The sequence below is a fragment of the Moschus berezovskii genome, chromosome X, assembly GCF_049115385.1.
Source record: "Moschus berezovskii isolate FMDL1 chromosome X, NW_MosBer_1.0, whole genome shotgun sequence".
NCBI lineage: Eukaryota > Metazoa > Chordata > Mammalia > Artiodactyla > Moschidae > Moschus > Moschus berezovskii.
Window position 1 is genome coordinate 45,636,104 of NC_142488.1, and position 19,680 is coordinate 45,655,783.

Below are 19,680 nucleotides of genomic sequence, written 5' to 3' on the forward strand. Positions count from 1 at the left end.
TGAGGAGAACTTTAGAGACTTCTTCCCAACAAGGCAGAAATATTAAAAAGACTCACCTCCCCACCTCCCAGAGTAATGGAAATAAAAGCAAAAATAAACAAATGGGGCCGAATTAAACTTAAATACTTTTGCACAACGAAGGAAACTATAGGAAGGGGAAAGGACAGCCTTAAGAGTGGGAGAAAATAATAGCAAACAAAGCAACTGACAAAGAATTAATCTCAAAAATATACAAGCAACTCCTGCAGCTCAATTCCAGAAAAATAAATGACCCAATCAAAAAATGGGCCAAAGAACTAAACAGACATTTCTCCAAAGAAGACATATAGATGGCTAACAAACACATGAAAAGATGTTCAACATCACTCATTGTCAGAGAAATGCAAATCAAAACCAGAATGAGGTACCATTTCCCACCAGCCAGAATGGCTGCTATCCAAATGTCTACAAGCAATAAATGCTGGAGAGGGTGTGGAGAAAAGGGAACCCTATTACACTGTTGGTGAGAATGCAAACTAGTACAGCCATTATGGAGAACAATGTGGCGACTCCTTAAAAAACTGGAAATAGAACTGCCTTATGACCCAACAATCCCACTGCTTGGCATACACACCGAGGAAACCAGAATTTAAAGAGACACATGTGCCCCAATGTTCATCACAACACTGTTTATAGTAGCCAGGATATGGAAGCAATCTAGATGTCTATCAGCAGATGAATGGATAAGAAAACTGTGGTACATATACACAACAGACTATTACTCAGCCATTAAAAAGAATACATTTCGGGGTGGTCCTAAGATGGTGGAGGAATAGGACGGGGAGACCACTTTCTCCCCCACAAATTCATCAAAAGAACATTTGAACGCTGAGTGAATTCCACAAAACAACTTCTGAATGCTGGCAGAGGACACCAAGCACCCAGAAAGGCAGCCCATTGCCTTCAAAAGGAGATGGAGAAGTCTTGAGGCTACTGTAAGAATAAGACTGAAAACTAGAAGCAGGAGGCTGAAGTCCAAATCCTGAGAACAACAGAGAACTCCTGACTTCAGGGAACATTAATCAATAGGAGCTCATCCAAAAACCTCCATAACTACACTGAAACCAAGCACCACCCAAGGGCCAAGACGTTCCAGAGCAAGACATACCACGCAAATTCTCCAGCAACACAGGAACATAGCCCTGAGCTTCAATATACAGGCTGCCCAAAGTCACACCAAAACCATTGACATCTCATAACTCATTACTAGACACTTCATTGCACTCCAGAGAGATGAAATCCAGCTCCACCCACCAGAACACCGATACAAGCTTCCCTAACCAGGAAAACTTGACTAGCCACCTGTCCAACCCCATGCACAGCGTGGAAACTCCACAATATAGAGGAACCACATACTGCCAGAATATGAAAAGGCCACCCCAAAAACAGCAATACAAACATGATGAAAAGGCAGAGAAATAATTAGCAGGTAAAAGAACAGGATAAATGCCCACCAAACCAAACAAAAGAGGAAGAGACAGGGAATCTATCTGATAAAGAATTCCGAACAATGATAGTGAGAATGATCCAAAATCTTGAAAAAAAAAATGGAGTTACAGATAAACAGCCTGGAGACAAGGATGGAGAAGATGCAAGAACTGTTTAACAAGCACCTAGAAGAAATAAAAAAGAGTCAATATATAATGAATAATGCAATAAATGAGATCAAAACCACTCTGGAGAGAACCAACAGTAAAATTACAGAGGCAGAAGATAGGAAAGAAATGAGGACAATCTCAAAGACCTCTGGGACAATGGTAAGCATCCCAACATTCGAATCATAGGAGTCCCAGAAGAAGAAGACAAAAAGAAAGACCATGAGAAAATACTTGAGGAGATAATAGTTGAAAAATTCCCTAAACATTTTAATGGGGAAGGAAATAGTCACCCAAGTCCAAGAAACCCAGAGAATCCCAAACAGAATGAACCCAAGGCAAAACACCCCAAGAAACAAATTAATCAAATTAACAAAGATAAAACACAAAGAAGAAATATTAAAAGCAGCAAGGGAAAAACAACAAATAACACACAAGGGGATCCCCATAAGGATAACAGCTGATCTATCAATAGAAGCTCTTCAGGCCAGAAGGGAATGGCAGGACATACTTAAAGTGATGAAAGAAAATAACCTACAGCCCAGATTACTGTACCCAGCAAGGATCTCATTCAAACATGAAGGAGAAATCAAAAGCTTTACAGGCAAGCAAAAGCTGAGAGAATTCAGCACCATCAAACCAGCTCTCCAACAAAGGCTAAAAGATCTTCTCTAGACAGGAAACAGAGAAAGGGTGTATAAACTCGAACCCAAAACAAAAAAGTAAATGGCAACGGGATCATACTTATCAATAATTACCTTAAATGTAAATGGGTTAAATGCCACAGACAAAAGACAAAGACTGGCTGAATGGTTACAAAAAAAAAAAAAAAGACTCCTATATATGCTGTCTACAGGAGACCCACCTCAAAACGAGGGACACATACAGACTGAAAGTGAACGGCTGGAAAAAGACATTGCACGCAAATAGAGACCAAAAGAAAGCAGGAGTAGCAATACTCATATCAGATAAAATAGACTTTAAAACAGGGGCTGTGAAAAAAGACAAAGAAGGACACTACATAATGATCAAAGGATCAATCCAAGAAGAAGTTATAATAAGAATAAATATATATGCACCCAACATAGAAACACCACAGTATGTAAGACAAATGCTAACATGTATGAAAGGGGAAATTAACAATAACACAATAATAGTGGGAGACTTTAATACCCCACTCACACCTATGGATAGAACAACTAAACAGAAAATTAACAAGGAAACACAAACAAAATGATTAAATCGACCAGTTAGACCTAATTGATATCTATAGGACATTTCACCCCAAAACAATGAATTTCACCTTTTTCTCAAGTGCACATGGAACCTTCTCCAGGGTAGATCACATCCTGGGCCATAAATCTAGCCTTGGTAAATTAAAAAAAATTTGAAATCATCTCAAGCATCTTTTCTGACCATGATGCAGTAAGACTAGATCTCAATTACAGAAGAAAAACTATTAAAAATTCCAACATAGGGAGGCTGAACAACACACTGCTGAATAACCACCAAATCATAGAAGAAATCAAAAAAGAAATCAAAATATGCATAGAAATGAATGAAAATAAAAACACAACAACCCAAAACCTATAGGACACTCTAAAAGCAGTGCTAAGGGGAAGGTTCATAGCAGTACAAGCTTACCTCAAGAAACAAGAAAAATGTCAAATAAATAATCCAACTCTACACCTCAAGCAACTAGAAAAGGAAGAAATGAAGAACCCTAGGGTTAGTAGAAGGAAAGAAATCTTAAAAATTCAGGCAGAAATAAATCCAAAAGAAACAAAAGAGACCATAGCAAAGATCAACAAAACCAAAAGCTTTGAGAAAATAAATAAAATTGACAAACCATTAGCCAGCCTCATCAAGAAACAAATGGAGAAATATAAATCAACACAATTAGAAATGAAAATGGAGAGATCACAACAGACAACACAGAAATACAAAGGCTCATAAGAGACTACTATCAGCAATTATATGCCAATGAAATCGACAACTTGGAAGAAATGGACAAATTCTTAGAAAAGTACGACTTTCCAAGACTGAACCAGGAATAAATAGAAAATCTTAAGAGATCCATCACGAGCACAGAAATTGAAACTGTAATCAAAAATCTTCCATCAAACAAAAGGCCAAGACCAGACGGCATCAAAGCTGAAATGTACCAAAAATTTACAGAAGAGCTAACACCTATTCTACTCAAACACTTCCAGAAAATTGCAGAAGAAGGTAAACTTCCAAACTCATTCTATGAGGCCAACAACACCCTAATACCAAAACCTGACAAAGATGCCATAAAAAAAGAAAATTACAGGCTAATATCACTTTTGAACATAGATGAAAAAATCCTTAACAAAATTTAAGCTAACAGAATCCAAAAACATATTAAAAATATCATACATCATGACCAAGTGGACTTTATCCCAGGGAAGCAAGGATTCTTCAATATCCACTAATCAATGTAATACACCACATTAACAAATTGAAAGATAAAAAGAATATGATTATCTCAGTAGATGCAGAGAAAGCCTTTGACAAAATTCAACACCCATTTATGATAAAAATCCTCCAGAAAGCAGGCATCGAAGGAACATACCTCAACATAATAAAAGCTATATATGACAAACCCACAGCAAGCATTATCCTCAATGGTGAAAAATGGAAAACATTTCCCCTAAAGTAAGGAATGAAACAAGGGTGCCCACTCTCACCACTATTATGTAACATAGTTTTGGAAGTTTTGGCCACAGCAATCAGAGCAAAAGAAAGAAATAAAACGAATCCAGATTGGAAAAGAAGTAAAATTCTTACCATTTGCAGATGACATGATCCTCTACATAGAAAACCCTAAAGACTACACCAGAAAATTATTAGAGCTAATTAATGAATATAGTAAAGTTTCAGGATATAAAATTAACACACAAAAATCCCTTGCATTCCTATACACTAACAATGAGAAAACAGAAAGAGAAATTAAGGAAACAATTCCATTCACCATTGCAAAGAAAAGAATAAAATACATAAGAATATATATACCTAAAGAAACAAAAGACTTATATATAGAAAACTATAAAAAACTGGTGAAAGAAATCAAAAAGGACACAAATAGATGCAGAAATATACCATGTTCATGGACTGGAAGAATCAATATAGTGAAAATGAGTATACTACCCAAAGCAAACTTTAGATTCAATGCAATCCCTATCAAGCTACCAATGGCATTTTTCACAGAACTAGAACAAATAATTCCACAATTTACATGGAAATACAAAAAAAAAAAAAAAAACAACAAAAACCTTGAATAGCCAGAGCAAACTTGAGAAAGAAGAATGGAATTGGAGGAATCAACCTGCCTGACTTTAGGCTCTACTACAAAGCCACAGTCATCAAGACAGTATGGTACTGGCACAAAGACAGATATATAGATCAATGGAACAAAATAGAAAGCCCAGAGATAAATCCATGCACTTATGGACACCTTATCTTCAACAAAGGAGGCAAGAATAAACAATGGAGAAAAGACATTCTCTTTAACAAGTGGTGCTGGGAAAACCTGTCAACCACTTGTAGAAGAATAAAACTAGAACCCTTTCTAACACCATACACAAAAATAAACTCAAAATGGATTAAAGATCTAAATGTAAGACCAGAAACTATAAAACTCCTAGAGGAAAACATAGGCAAAACACTCTCCAACATAAATCCCAGCAGGATCCTCTATGACCCACCTCCCAGTATACTGGAAATAAAAGCGAGGAAATAAGATAAAACTGAGGGGAAACTTGAGACTTCTTCCCAACAAGGTGGAAATATTAAAAAGACTCACCACCCACTTCCCAGAGTAATGGAAATAAAAGCAAAAATAAACAAATGGGGCCTAATTAAACTTAAATACTTTTGCACAGCAAAGGAAACTATAAGCGAGGGGAAAAGACAGCCTTCAGAGTGGGAGAAAATAATAGTAAACAAAGCAACTGACAAAGAATTAATCTCAAAAATACACAAACATCTCCTGCAGCTCAATTCCAGAAAAATAAATGACCCAATCAAAAAATGGGCCAAATAATTAAACAGACATTTCACCAAAGAAGACATACAGATGGCTAACAAACACGTGAAATGGTGCTCAACATCACTCATTGTCAGAGAAATGCAAATCAAAACCACAATGAGGTACCATTTCCCACCAGCCAGAATGGCTGCTATCCAAATGTCTACAAGCAATAAATGCTGGAGAGGGTGTGGAGAAAAGGGAACCCACTTACAATGTTGGTGGGAAAGCAAACTAGTGCAACCACTATGGAGAACATTGTGGAGATTCCTTAAAAAACTGGAAAAACAACTGCCATATGACCCAGGAATCCCATTGCTGGGTATACACACCTAGGAAACCAGAATTGAAAGAGACATGTGTACCCCAGTGTTCATTGCAGCACTGTTTTTAATAGGCAGGACATGGAAGCAACCTAGATGTCCATCAGCAGGCGAACGTATAAGAAAGCAGTGGTACACATATACAATGGAATATTATTCAGCCATTAAAAAGAATATATTTTAATCAGTTCTAATGAGGTGGATGAAACTGGAGCCTATTATATAGAGTGAAGTAAGTCAGAAAGAAAAACACCAATACAGTATACTAACACATATTTATGGAATTTAAAAATTGTTAACAATAACCCTATGTGCTTTGCCAACCAAGGTCCGTCTAGTCAAGGCTATGGTTTTTCCAATGGTCATGTATGGATGTGAGAGTTGCACTGTGAAGAAAGCTGATCGCCGAAGAATGATGCTTTTGAACTGTGGTGCTGGAGAAGACTCTTGAGAGTCCCTTGGACTGCAAGGAGATCCAACCAGTCCATTCTAAAGGAGATCAATCCTGGGTGTTCATTGGAAGGACTGATGCTAAAAGCTGAAACTCCAATACTTTGGCCACCTCATGTGATGAGTTGACTCACTGGAAAAGTCTCTGATGCTGGGAGGGATTGGTGGCGGGAGGAGACGGAGACGGCAGAGAATGAGATGGCTGGATGACATCACCGACTCGATGGGCATGAGTTTGAGTGAACTCTGGGAGTTGGTGATGGACAGGGAGGCCTGGCATGCTGTGGTTCATGGGGTTGCAAAGAGTCGGACACGACTGAGCAACTGAACTGACTCAACTGACTGATATGCGAGACAGAAAAAGATACACAGATGTATAGAACAGTCTTTTGGACTCTGTGGGAGAGGGCGAGGGTGGGATGATTTGGGAGAATGGCATTGAAACATGTATATTATCATACGTGAAACAAATCTCCACTCCAGGTTCAATGCATGAGACTGGGTGCTCGGGCTTGGTGCACTGGAATGACCCAGAGGGATGGGATGGGGAAGGAGGTGGGATAGGGGTTCAGGATGGAGAACACATGTACACCCGTGGCAGATTCATGTCAGTGTATGGCAAAGCCACTACAATATTGTAAAGTAATTGGCCTCCAATTAAAGTAAATAAATTTACATTAAAAAAATTTAAAATCTATCATTTCAGTTCATTTCAGTCACTCAGTCGTGTCTGAATCTTTGCCCCCCATGAATCACAGCATGCCAGGCCTCCCTGTCCATCACCAACTCCCGGAGTTCACTCAAACTCATGTCCATCAAGTCGGTGATGCCATCTCATTCTCTGTCGTCCTCTTCTCCTCCTGCCCCCAATCCTTCCCAGCATCAGTGTCTTTTCCAGTGAATCAGCTCGTCGCATGAGGTGGCCAAAGTATTGAAGTTTCAGCTTTAGCATCAGTCTTTCCAATGAACACCCAGGATTGATCTCCTTTAGAATGGACTGGTTGGATCTCCTTGCAGTCCAAGGGACTCTCAAGAGTCTTCTCCAGCACCACAGTTCAAAAGCATCAATTCTTCGGTGATCAGCTTTCTTCACAGTCCAACTCTCACATCCATACATGACCACTGGGAAAACCATAGCCTTGACTTTGTTGGCAAAGTAATGTCTCTGCTTTTTAATATGCTATCCAGGCTGGTCATAACTTTCCTTCCAAGGAGTAAGCGTCTTTTAATTTCATGGCTGCAATCAGCATCCGCAGTGATTTTGGAGCCACAAAAAATAAAGTCTGCCACTGTTTCCACTGTTACCCCATCTATTTCCCATGAAGCGATGGGACCAGATGCCATGTTCTTTGTTTTCTGAATGCTGAGCTTCAAGCCAACCTATTTATTTATTTATTTATTTTAGTGTTAACTATAGATTTTTATTTTGTGAAAAGGCAAAATAAAAATCTATAGTTAACACTAAAAAATAAATAAGAAGAATACATTTGAATCAGTTCTAATGAGGTGGATGAAATTGGAGCCTATTATACACAGTGAAGTAGGCAAGAAAAGAAAACACCAATACACTATACTAATGAATATACATGGAGTTTAGAATGATGGTAATGGTAACCCTATATGTGAGACAGCAAAAGAAACAGAGATGTATACAAGAGTCTTTTGGACTCTGTGGGAGAGGTTGAGGATGGCATGATTTGGGAGAATAGCATTGAAACATGTATATTATCATATGTGAAATGGATGACCAGTCCAGGCTCGATGCATGAGATAGGGTGGTCAGGGCTGGTGTACTGAGATGACCCTGGGGGATAGGATGGGGAGGGAGGTGGGAGGGGGCTTCTGTATGGGGAACACGTGTACACCCATGGCTGATTCATGTCAATGTATGGCAAAAAGCACTACAATATTGTAAAGTAATTAGCCTCCAATTAAAATTTTAAGAAAATAAAATAAACAAAGAGCAAATATTAAAAGCAGCATAGATCAGTATGAAACAATACTTATTTTTTCAGCAGAAGTGACAATAAAATATTTTAATGCAGATACAGATCATTTAGAAGGCAAGGAAACTCACAATCTGTTATCAAATGTAGTTCAACATTCCAAGAAAATTTTGTCATCTCTTAACAAAGAGAGAAAACCAAACTCTAGGCCTACACCTGCCTACCTTCAGTAACTAAATTCACTTTCTTTTTTTCTATTTTTTTAAATTTATTTATTTTAATTGGAGGTTAATTACTTTACAACTTTCTTAATTAAACATAAGCATTCCCAGCCTGACTTTGTACAAAACTCTTTTCTCAGGGCTCCCTTTTTAGAAACCTCTCGTAATTTTTTGTATCTATACTTATTTGTCCAGTATTTTCGTTCCCATATAGAAATAACCAGCGTTAGGGAAAAAAATCACTTTCTTCCTCTAAACAAAATGCATTTCCATTCCTCATACCATCTTTTTCTGAAAATACAAATCCTACTTTCCTTGAATACTGAAATAGTTTTCTTACTATCCCTGTAGCTTTAATTGATATATTACAATTCTAAACCATAAAAGTCTTAATCTTTAATGAAAACGGACGAGCAAGTATTTGTATGTTCTGTCACACCAGTCGACAAGCTACAAAGTTGATAATAGGCATTTTGCCTCCAGCTTCAATATTTTGTTTCTGATAAACCATGCCTCAAGTTACTTGTCTATCATATGAAAATAATAATAATGATAATTAGTTTTGCAATCAATTTACATATGGAAAAGCACTCTGCAAAGTATAAAGTCCTGTACAGTAAAGAATGCTTATCTTTCTTCCCCTTTTTCCCTCAATTTGTACTCTACTAATCCTCACTAAAATGTTAGCTGCTGGAATCAAGATTGCAGGGAGAAATATCAATAACCTCAGATATGCAGATGACACTACCCTTATGGCAGAAAGTGAAGAGGAACTCAAAAGCCTCCTGATGAAAGTGAAAGAGGAGAGTGAAAAGGTTGGCTTGAAACTCAACATTCAGAAAACAAAGATCATGGCATCTGGTCCCATCACTTCATGGGAAATAGATGGAAAAACAGTGGAAACAGTGTCAGACTTTTTTTGGGGGCTCCAAAATCACTGCAGATGCTGATTGCAGCCATGAAATTAAAAGACGCTTACTCCTTGGAAGGAAAGTTATGACCAACCTAGATAGTATATTAAAAAGCAGAGACATTACTTTGCCAACAAAGTTCCGTCTAGTCAAGGCTATGTTTTTTCCCGTGGTCATGTATGGATGTGAGAGTTGGACTGTGAAGAAAGCTAATTGCCAAACAATGGATGCTTTTGAACTGTGGTGTTGGAGAAGACTCTTGAGAGTCCCTTGGACTGCAAGGAGATCCAACCAGTCCATTCTAAAGGAGATCAATCCTGGGTGTTCATTGGAAGGACTGATGCTAAAGCTGAAACTGCAATACTTTGGCCACCTCATGCGACGAGTTGACTCACTGGAAAAGATTCTGATGCTGGGAAAGGTTGGGGGCGTGAGGATAAGGGGACGACAGAGAATGAGATGGCTGGATGGCATCACCGACTCTGTGGACATGAGTTTGAGTGAACTCCAGGAGTTGGTGATGGACAGGGAGGCCTGGCGTGCTGTGATTCATGGGGTTGCGGAGAGTCGGATATGGCTGAGAGACTGAACTGAATGCCAAACTTGAGGTACAGTCTCTTCTTGTTATATTTTGAAGAATGGAATATTTCCTTCCATATCAGTAAACAAGGATGCCCCAGTAATCAGCCATTGCAGCCCTCCAATGTGAGCTGGTGAGTGGTAAGGGAACTCAGGAAGAAGAATATCTGCCATCTAGTAACCATCAGACTACAATCACTCCCCTTGGTGAGTCATGAGAAACTCAGAATGTGGAAACAGGATACCAGCCCAGATAGCTCAGGTGCATATCAAAGAATGATTTCAGTGAACCCAGACTCTTGCATCTTCCCATACACAGAAAAGTGCTAAATTGCTAAATTCCTTAACTTGGGCTATCTGGTTTTCCTTAACTAACAGTAACCTTTTGATGTTCAGACTACCTGCCTCTTTTTGAAAAACTTCTATATAGCCTGGCTCCTCTCCTCGCCTCCTCAGATTAGTTCTCCCAGAGATACTTGAGAAGCTGTCTCCCAGGCTTGAAGTCCTAAAAATTCCCACATATAACATTTATAACATAACATTTCCCAATTAAAACATAACTCTCAACTTCTTAGGTTGTGAATACTTTTTAAAGTAAAACTGGAAATAGAACTGCCATATGACCCAGCAATCGCACTCCTGGGCATACACACCGAGGAAACCAGAACTGAAAGAGATATGTGTACCCCAATGTTCATCGCAGCACTTCCTTCCAAGACATGGAAGGAACCTAGATGTCCATCTGCAGACCAATGGATAAGAAAGTAGTGGTACATATACACAATGGAGTATTACTTAGCAATTAAAAAGAATACATTTGAATCAGTTCTAATGAGGTGGATGAAACTGGAGCCTATTATACAGAGTGAAGTAAGCCAGAAAGAAAAACACCAATACAGTGTACTAACGCATATATATGGAATTTAGAAAGATGATAACGATAACCCTGTATGCGAGACAGCAAAAGAGACACAGATGTATAGAACAGTCTTTTGGACTCTGTGGGAGAGGGCTAGGGTGGGATGATTTGGGAGAATGGCATTGAAACATGTATATTATCATATGTGAAACGAATCACCAGTCCATGTTTGATGCATGATACAGAATGCTCGTGGCTGGTGTACTGGGATGTACCAGAGGGATGGGATGGGGAGGGAGGTGGGAGGGGGGTTCAAGATGAGGAACACATGTACACCCGGGGCAGATTCATGTCAATGTATGGCAAAACCAATACAATAATGTAAAGTAATTAGCCTCCAATTAAGATAAATAAATTTTTAAAAATTCAAAAAAGTAACAATCTTGTTTTTAATAACTTATGCAAATAGCTAATATTTATTGAACCATGACTCTTAACAAGACAATACTATAAGTAATCACTTATGTGTATTTACTCATTTCATCTTCCCCAAAACCCTATAAAGTAAGTATTATTACCATCTTTATTTTAAAGACATTCCCTGACTCAGAGGGTAGTTGTGTGATGAAATTAGTCCATATGTGTAAGTGCTTGAGTGCATAATAAGCACTTTTTAAATGTTAGCTATAGTTACTAATATCAATCCCCTGGTTTTCCTAATACAGAGGGTGAGGCACAGAGAAGTTTCAATTCCCTTGATAAACTCCAAATTAAGGACTCTGAAGAAAGCCCATCCCTACATTCTGATATTATTCCCTTGAAGGTAAACCTCATCATTGTGGGGTGCAATGATGTGGGGTATAGCCCCAGGCTTGACCACAGCCAAATCTGAACCAAAGCAGTTGCAGTTGCCAGAGTCAGTTAGCTCTGTAGGGTAGAGAGAATAGATCTCAAAAAATAAAACACCCTGGAGGAAGCAAGCTGAGCAGTTTCCCTAGGAAACACAAAAAGACCTAAGCCATTCTGAAAACAGGGTTTTTCACCTCTATTAGCATGTAATGATCCACTGTAATTACATGGTCTTTGCTACTTAACAATGTACTGCTTTCATATTCATTTTGTCAATTTAGCCTTACACTGGACCTGCAAGGTGTCTTTGGGAAGGATGAAGATTTGGTAGATGCTAAAACCCAAAGGGAGAGGGGGGTTTGTCAGGAGAAATTTGTGGCTGATCCTAGACTAGAACTCTCATATCACACTTGCCTCCCAGTTTCTGTGTGTTAGGGGAAATCCTGTCCCTGTTGCACTGTTTCCCCATCATCTGTGAAATAGAGTGATTGGATCAGATGGTCAACAGGACCCCTGTCCTACACCAATGTTCTCTGGCATTCAGCTTTTCCATTCCACTTTGCTTATTCCCTGGACCTCAATGCTTGCCTAGGCTGCTGTTTACTACTCCAAGGAAAGATAAGCAGCATCTCTGAGCAACCAGCAGAGGGCACAAGAAGCCTGCCAAAGAGATTTAATCCAAAACAATCCACTGCACAGCAAGAAGTCTCCCACTGGACTCAGAGAAATAGCTGAGAGGAAAAAAACTAGAGAATGGCAAAGAGGAAAGATACTCAGGAATTATCTGGTACAAATTCTCTGTATCATATGAGAAATTGAGGCCCAGAGAGGGGAAATATCTGTCTTAAGTTCACAAATTCAAGAATATAAATGGCACTAGAAGCCAGTTTCCTGACTTCAAACACTTCCTTCATCAGCCTTAACCAGTTGCAATAGTGTTTTGAGTTGTTTTCCTGGCTTGATATTGTTCACAATTATTAATAATTTACCAAAATTTAATAATTGCAACAGTTACCACTTTGTGGAAACCTGCAATGTGTCACAAAGTGTGATAGACTGGGTACTCTAGTTCATTTGATTCCCCATAACAAGTCCCCTTATATAGGGTGTGTTTTGTCCTGTTTCAAAGATGAGAAGGAAAATCCCACCCAAGCCTTTGTGATTGCAAAGCCCGTGCTTTTAAAGAACCTACAAAGCATCTCTGTATCCAGTCCACACAGCCACTTAGTGAGGTGCTGTGCTCATCTATGACCCTTTTCCTAGTGACTGGTAACATCAGACATGCAGTCTCCAACTGCAATTATCAGCTAATGGAATCATTAAGTATGTTTGTTTGCCTGTTTGATTGTTGGTCTTAAAACCACTGCAGTAAAATTTACTCCTAATAATATTATGCCAATCTTTATATTCTTAAAGCTTACCAAATATGATAAAAATAGAAATAAAATATTTATAAACATATGAATTCCCTTCCAGAAAAAGCAGACTTATTGCTTTTGTCCTGTTGGGACCCAATTTCTCTCAAAGTATGATTTGAAAGATGACAGGACAGGTTGAGAACTATCAGGTTAGACTACTCCCATCACCACCGCCAAGAAGAATTTTAATTAACTACCCTTAAAAAACACTTTGCCCTAAAATTATATGGATAAACTATAGCATATCTGCTTATAAAGACATTCTTAAATCTCAAAGCAAGATAGTCCGTTCTCGTACTTATCCAACATTCCTCCTCCTACTTTTAGCACATTTCTTTTTGTCCATGCATGAGGGCATGGTGAGCACCTGCTTGTCATCACTCAAGTAAAATCCCTGGAATACTACAGACAACTAGACAAAAGCACCAGACTTGGAGTCAAAAGTAAAAATTTGAATCCAAATTCTTCCACAATCTATGACTCTGGATAAGTCATTAAACTCCTCTCAGCTTGCCTCTTCACTGGTAAAATGAGGATAATCACTGCATCCTCACAAGGTTACTTTAATTAAATGAAAACAATGTAATGTGACTGCACCCTGACAGGTGTTGGATATAGTGAATGCTGGAAGAACATTATTGGGCTGTTTTGTACCTACATTCTTCAGGCTGAACAACAGAGTGTAGTTGTCAGAAGATGCCTAGAGATTTTCCAGACACCAAGAAAGCCCCTTCCCCTCCACAGGGAAACTGAGGTCCAACAAAATGAAAGGACTTGTCTCAAAGTCATACGGACAACTGGGAACAGAACTGAGACACAAATTCAGGTCTCCTGACACTCATTCCCAGAGGATTTGCTGGACACCAGTCTCTGAATTCATCTCCTGTTGGTGGGGAAGGATAGGGTGGCAAAGCCATGGAAATGCCCCACAGCTAAGGAAAATAGACTATGGCTGTCTTGAGCATCATTAAATGACCCTAGTCATTCTTCTGGCATTCCCAGAGCTTCAGTTTTTGTTCAAAGTTGAACTGAGATGTAACTGCAGGCATTCAGCCCAAAGAAGGGACAAAAATTTCCCAGTATTTTAGGATGAGTCAATTCCCAGGCAACTGACTGGTGGGAACATTCCTTCTGGGACATTCCTGATGGAAGGTAGGGTTATGGGAAAGGCATGAGAGATTAACTGGTTTCTGGGGTTCTGAATGTTTCAAATAGTGATTTGGAAAGTCAGCTCCCATCTTACCTGAGTACTCAGGACTCCAGTACTGGACTTGCTGGCTTTCCTCTCTGCACCTGCTGTTCTCATATCCAAGTCAGAATCCTGGGGCAGTCCTGCCTGGATGGATGCCCCGGGCCCCTTGCAGGCCTCTGGTTCCTCCATCTCATTGGGCTTCTCTTCTAGCTTCTCCATCACAGCTTTAGTGGTTAACTTGGCACAGGTGCCCAGCTCAGGGGGCTGTCCAGCACTGCCATCTTCCTTAAGGATGTTGACCACAGTCTCAATGTCTTTATCAAGTTCCTCTGAGGAGTTCTCCCTGGTGAAGACATGGCCATAATGGCAACTGCACCCAGTCTGTGGAGTTGGGTCATCCTGGAGCTCAAAGACAGATGAGGTGGAGGTTGAGACTAAGGCAGCAGCAGTGCAAGGGTCTTCAAGGGCCTGGCCCAAAGTCTTCTTGCCCTCAATGTTCATTTCAAATGTGCATGAGGCCTGTGAGGCCTTTTGGTGACAGTGCTGGCACCTCTCAATGACACTGCCCCACACCATAACCTCAGGGGTCTGGCTGAGTCGGAAGGAGGCCTGGGAAGCAGCATCCTCTATGATGAGAGCTTCACTAACACCACTGATGAAGTAGGTCTTGTCACGCCGGTGGCTCATCTGCAGCTCTTCCCGGGATAATGCACGCCACTTACGGGCCACCTCGGCCACATTGCTGAAGAACTTGACAACACTACCAAAAGGCACAGCCTTGTCTCGACGCAGGTGCCTAAACCTCTCCTCATAGCCCCTTTCCACATTCCCTTCCAAGGTGTAGGCCTTAATGGCAGACTCAGGATCCTGGATTCTGGAGTCTCCAGCTGATCTATACGGGGCCTCGCAGTCTCCAGGGAATGTGTGTTTCAGGTAGCTTCTGGCCCACCTGCCCCTACCAGGCTGTTCAGAGGACTCTTTTTCCCAGTGATCCTCCTCCACATGGATGCCAAAATCTTCAAAGGCCAACACTTTCTGGTTCTTGGGCATCAGTCTTTGCACATCTGCAAGAAACGGCTCCAGGCCCTCAGTGTGTTCTGAGTAGGAATAACGAAAAGGCTTTGGGGCCTCCTGGGCCTTTCTCATATGGTAAATATGTGACACCTCCTGGGGTTCCTGGACCTTGCTGCTCCTAGGAATAGTATTCTTGGAGGTCCCAGTCGAAGGCTTCAACCTCTTGAATGACTTCATTCGATCCTTTAATGTGACTTTGGGCTTCAACTCTGATGGTCTGGAAGTGTCTCCCAGTAAAATCATGGACTGGGGTCTCTTCCCCTGACTGGAGGCCCCTTTTCTACGACTCATAAAATTCCAGATCTTGTTGACTTTGATTTTCTTCTTGTTATGACCATTCTCTTCCCTGGAGTTCAAATCACCTTGGTCACACTTCTCAGACATCTCCAGCCCTACCTCTCTGGCCAGGCCTTCTACCTCAGGGTGGCCTGGGAAGACCTGAACCAGGTAACCATTGGGCACCAGATCAGAGAGGAAGGTAGTCCGACAGCTGCTGAGAGTCTCCATGGTCATAGCAGGGGATGGAGCCACAAAGGTATAGAGGGAGTGTTGGTGAGTTATTTCCAGCTGACAAGGAGAGAGAGATAAAGAGAGAGGGAGAGAGAGAGAGCTAGATTATGCAAAGCCACAAACAAGGTTCTTTGCAGATTTGTCACCATCAAATAAATGATTCATACTTTGTCACCACTGGACCACCAAATTTTTAGGACCTTTGCAAAGCAAAAGTGCATTCATTTGGACCCAACTAATTTAGGATTGGGGAAGATCACAGCTTATCCTGTGTGCCAAAACATCCTTCAATTCTTATTTAAATGCAAATATACTTGAGAAGGACAAAACTTAACAGCTATTATTATCAGATCTTGATAATTGAGTAAATACATTAAAGAGCAAAAAAATAAATTAAATAAAATAAAAACCCAAGGTATCTCAAAAGTCTATCACTTTGATCCTCTCATTTTAGAGAGAGGCTCTAGAGACCCAGAGAAGATACTTATCTTGTCTAAACTACAAAACCAAGGGAGCAGCCGGTAGGGATTCAGTCCATGGTTCCCTCTCTCTCGTTTGCTCCTCCATTCACACAGGAAAACAGCAGGAAGTGAGTTCACCAGTCAAACACCCACTCAGCACTGACCCTTTAGCTAAGAGCTGGACACCACTAAGATTATGGGCACATACAGCTACTCTTCTGAGATCATATGCTACTGGGAGAGACTTGTAGACATAAACAATTACAATACAGCCTGATAAGTGCTCTAACAGAGGTATCCCCAAGGGCAGCAGAAGCTTAGAGGGAAGGAGAGAAGGAACAGTAGAGGAGGTACCTCTTCAAGGAAGCAAAAAGGAGATTAGAGACCCCAAGAATGTTTCCCAGAACAGCTGGGACTAGAACTAGAAACTCACCTATGATGAAGTCTTTCTCAATTCAGTGCTTTTTGCTCCTCTGCCCTGAACAGGCTGGGAGAGAATTTGCTATGAAGGAGAGAGGCAAGAAGGCAGGTTAATATTCAGAGGCTGAAAGGAAAGAAAGGGAAAAAAGGAGAAAGTGGGTGGAGCCCAGAGCTTAAAGACAGTTTCTGCCTTTTTGATGGTTGTCCCGGGTGTCAGGTTACTAGCTCAGGGTCTGTTTGTTCCTCTTCCTCTTGTCTGGTCTGCAGAGTTAATTTCACTTGACCTGAAGTATGTCTTTAATCTGTGTCTTTCCTATACTTATGAGCACAGCCTGTGCAGAATCTTTTTGACTCACAAAATGTTCATTTGATCATTTGAGATTATCCATTTTGGGAAAATGAGACCAAAAAGAGGAAGGGACTTGAAACAACTGACAAAGGATTAATTTCCAAAACTTACAAGTAGATCATACAGGTCAATACTAGTAAAACAACCCAATCAAAAAGTGGGGAAAAGGACCTAAACACACATTTCTCCAAAGAAGGCATACAGATGGCTAACAAACACATAAGATGTTCAACATCGCTCATTATTAAAGAAATGCAAATCAAAACTACAACGGGATATCACCTCACACCAGTCAGAATGGCCATCATCAAAAAAGTCTATAAACAATAAATGCTGGATAGGGTTTGGAGAAAAGGGAACCCTGTTGCACTGTTGGTGGGAATGGAAATTGATACAGCCACTATGGAAGACAGTATGGATATTCCCTTTAAAACTAGGAACAGAACCACCATATGACCCAGCAATCCCACTTCTAGGCATATACCGAGAGGAAACCAAAATTGAAAACACATGCACTGCAATGTTCATTACAACACTATTTACAATAGTTAGAACATGGAAGCAACCTAGATGTACATCAACAGATGAATGGATAAAGAAGCTGTGATACATACATACAATGGAATATTCAGTTCAGTTCAGTTCAGTTCAGTCACTCAGTCGTGTCCGACTCTCCGCGACCCCATGAATCACATCACGCCAGGCCTCCCTGTCCATTACCAACTCCCGGAGTTCACTCAAACGCATGTCCACAGAGTCGGCGATGCCATCTAGCCATCTCATTCTCTGTCGTCCCCTTCTCCTCCCGCCCCCAACCTTTCCCAGCATCAGAGTCTTTTCCAGTGAGTCAACTCGTCACATGAGGTGGCCAAAGTATTGCAGTTTCAGCTTTAGCATCAGTCCTTCCAATGAACACCCAGGATTGATCTCCTTTAGAATGGAATATTACTCAGTTGTAAAAAGGGACACATTTGAGTCAGTTCTAATGAAGTGGATGAACTTAGAGCCTATTATACATGGTGAAGTAAGTCAGAAAGATTAAAACAAATATCATATACTAACACATATATATGGAATCTAGAAAGATGGTACTGATGAAAGTATTTGCAGGGCAGCGATGGAGACACAGACATAGAGATCAGATTAATGAACATGGAAGTGGGGAGGAAGGAAAAGGTGGATGTATGGAGACAGTAACATGAAAACTTATATTACCATATGTAAGATAGATAGCAAATGAAAATTTGCTGTATGACTCAGAGAACTCAAACTGGGGCTCTGTAACAACCTAGAGGGATGGGATGGGCAGGGAGATGGGAGGGAGCTTCAAGAGGGAGGGGACATAGGTATACCTATGGCTGATTCATGTGACTATTTGGCAGAAACCAACACAATTCTGTAAAGCAATCATCCTTCAATGAATAAACTAAATAAATTCAAAATTAAAAAGCAAAAAAGAGGAAGAGACTTGACCTAGGTCATATGCCAAGCCAGTGGCGGGCCAAGAATAGAAGCCTAGTCCTCCTGCCTTCCAGGCCAGGAAGTTTCCTTACCTCAGTCCCACATTTCTACCCTCATCCACTAATTCTATTTCTCCAACTAGGCTTTCTGTACAACTCAAGATGATAATAACAATAGCTAACATTTATAAGTATGAGGAACTACATTAAAATGTCTCTTTATTTACTTAGATCTCACAACTCTATGAGGTGGCTACAATTGTCATCTGAATTTTAAAGATAGTTGAACCAAGGTGCAAAAAGTTTAAATGATTTACCTAGATTCTCCATATATACTCCTAATGGACTGTAGCCCACCAGGTTCCTCTGTCCATAGGATTCTCCAGGCAAGAATACTGGAGTGGGTTGCCATGAACTCCTCCAGGGAATCCTCCTGACCTAGGGATCAAACATGTCTCTTATGTCTTCTGGCAGGCAGGTTCTTTACCACTAGAACCACCTAGGAAACCCCATGTTCTTCATAGCCACTAATAATATATTTGTGATTTGAATCCAGGCAACGTGAACCCAGAGGCCATGCACTTAACTATTACACTATATTCCCTTTCTAGAACAGGGATTTACACAGAATGATGGTTCATCACAAGTCTCCCTGCTTCGCTGCCTGTCTCCTGATTTCCTTTGGCAACATCAGAACAGAATAAGCTTCCTAAAAGGCATCTGGATACATGGCCCAGAGTGGAGCATGGTTGGGAAGGAGGGCAGTAGATAAGGGGAGATGATGACCATTTCTGACAACCCTCCTACAAAAAGTCTTCCCAAACTAGGCAGGTAAACTCAGGACTCTCACTTTCCCCAGTTTTCCATCTTGTCATAAACCTTCCCCTTGAGATTTGCTTCAAATGCATTGCCTCTCCAAAAAAAAAAAAAAGAATATTCCCAGAAAAGATCCAGTCTTAGCCTTTAAGTATAA

General features: G+C 40.4%; 1 protein-coding gene across 5 annotated transcripts in view; it reads right to left on the bottom strand.

Annotated features, from left to right (window-relative positions):
- Positions 1-19,680, bottom strand: part of ARHGEF9 (Cdc42 guanine nucleotide exchange factor 9) — a 515,595-nt gene that overhangs the window by 369,431 nt on the left and 126,484 nt on the right. For 2 of the 5 annotated variants that reach the window (XM_088834154.1, XM_055438785.2), the window contains exon 2: positions 14,485-16,074. The exons of 2 other annotated variants lie outside the window; for them this stretch is intronic. In XM_088834154.1, the coding sequence (XP_088690280.1) occupies positions 14,485-16,020 (1,536 nt within the window). In that variant the 5' untranslated portion in view covers positions 16,021-16,074. Of the gene's footprint in view, positions 1-14,484; positions 16,075-16,911; positions 16,981-19,680 lie in introns of all 5 variants that reach the window. One more of the 5 variants, XM_088834153.1, reaches the window with a different exon arrangement.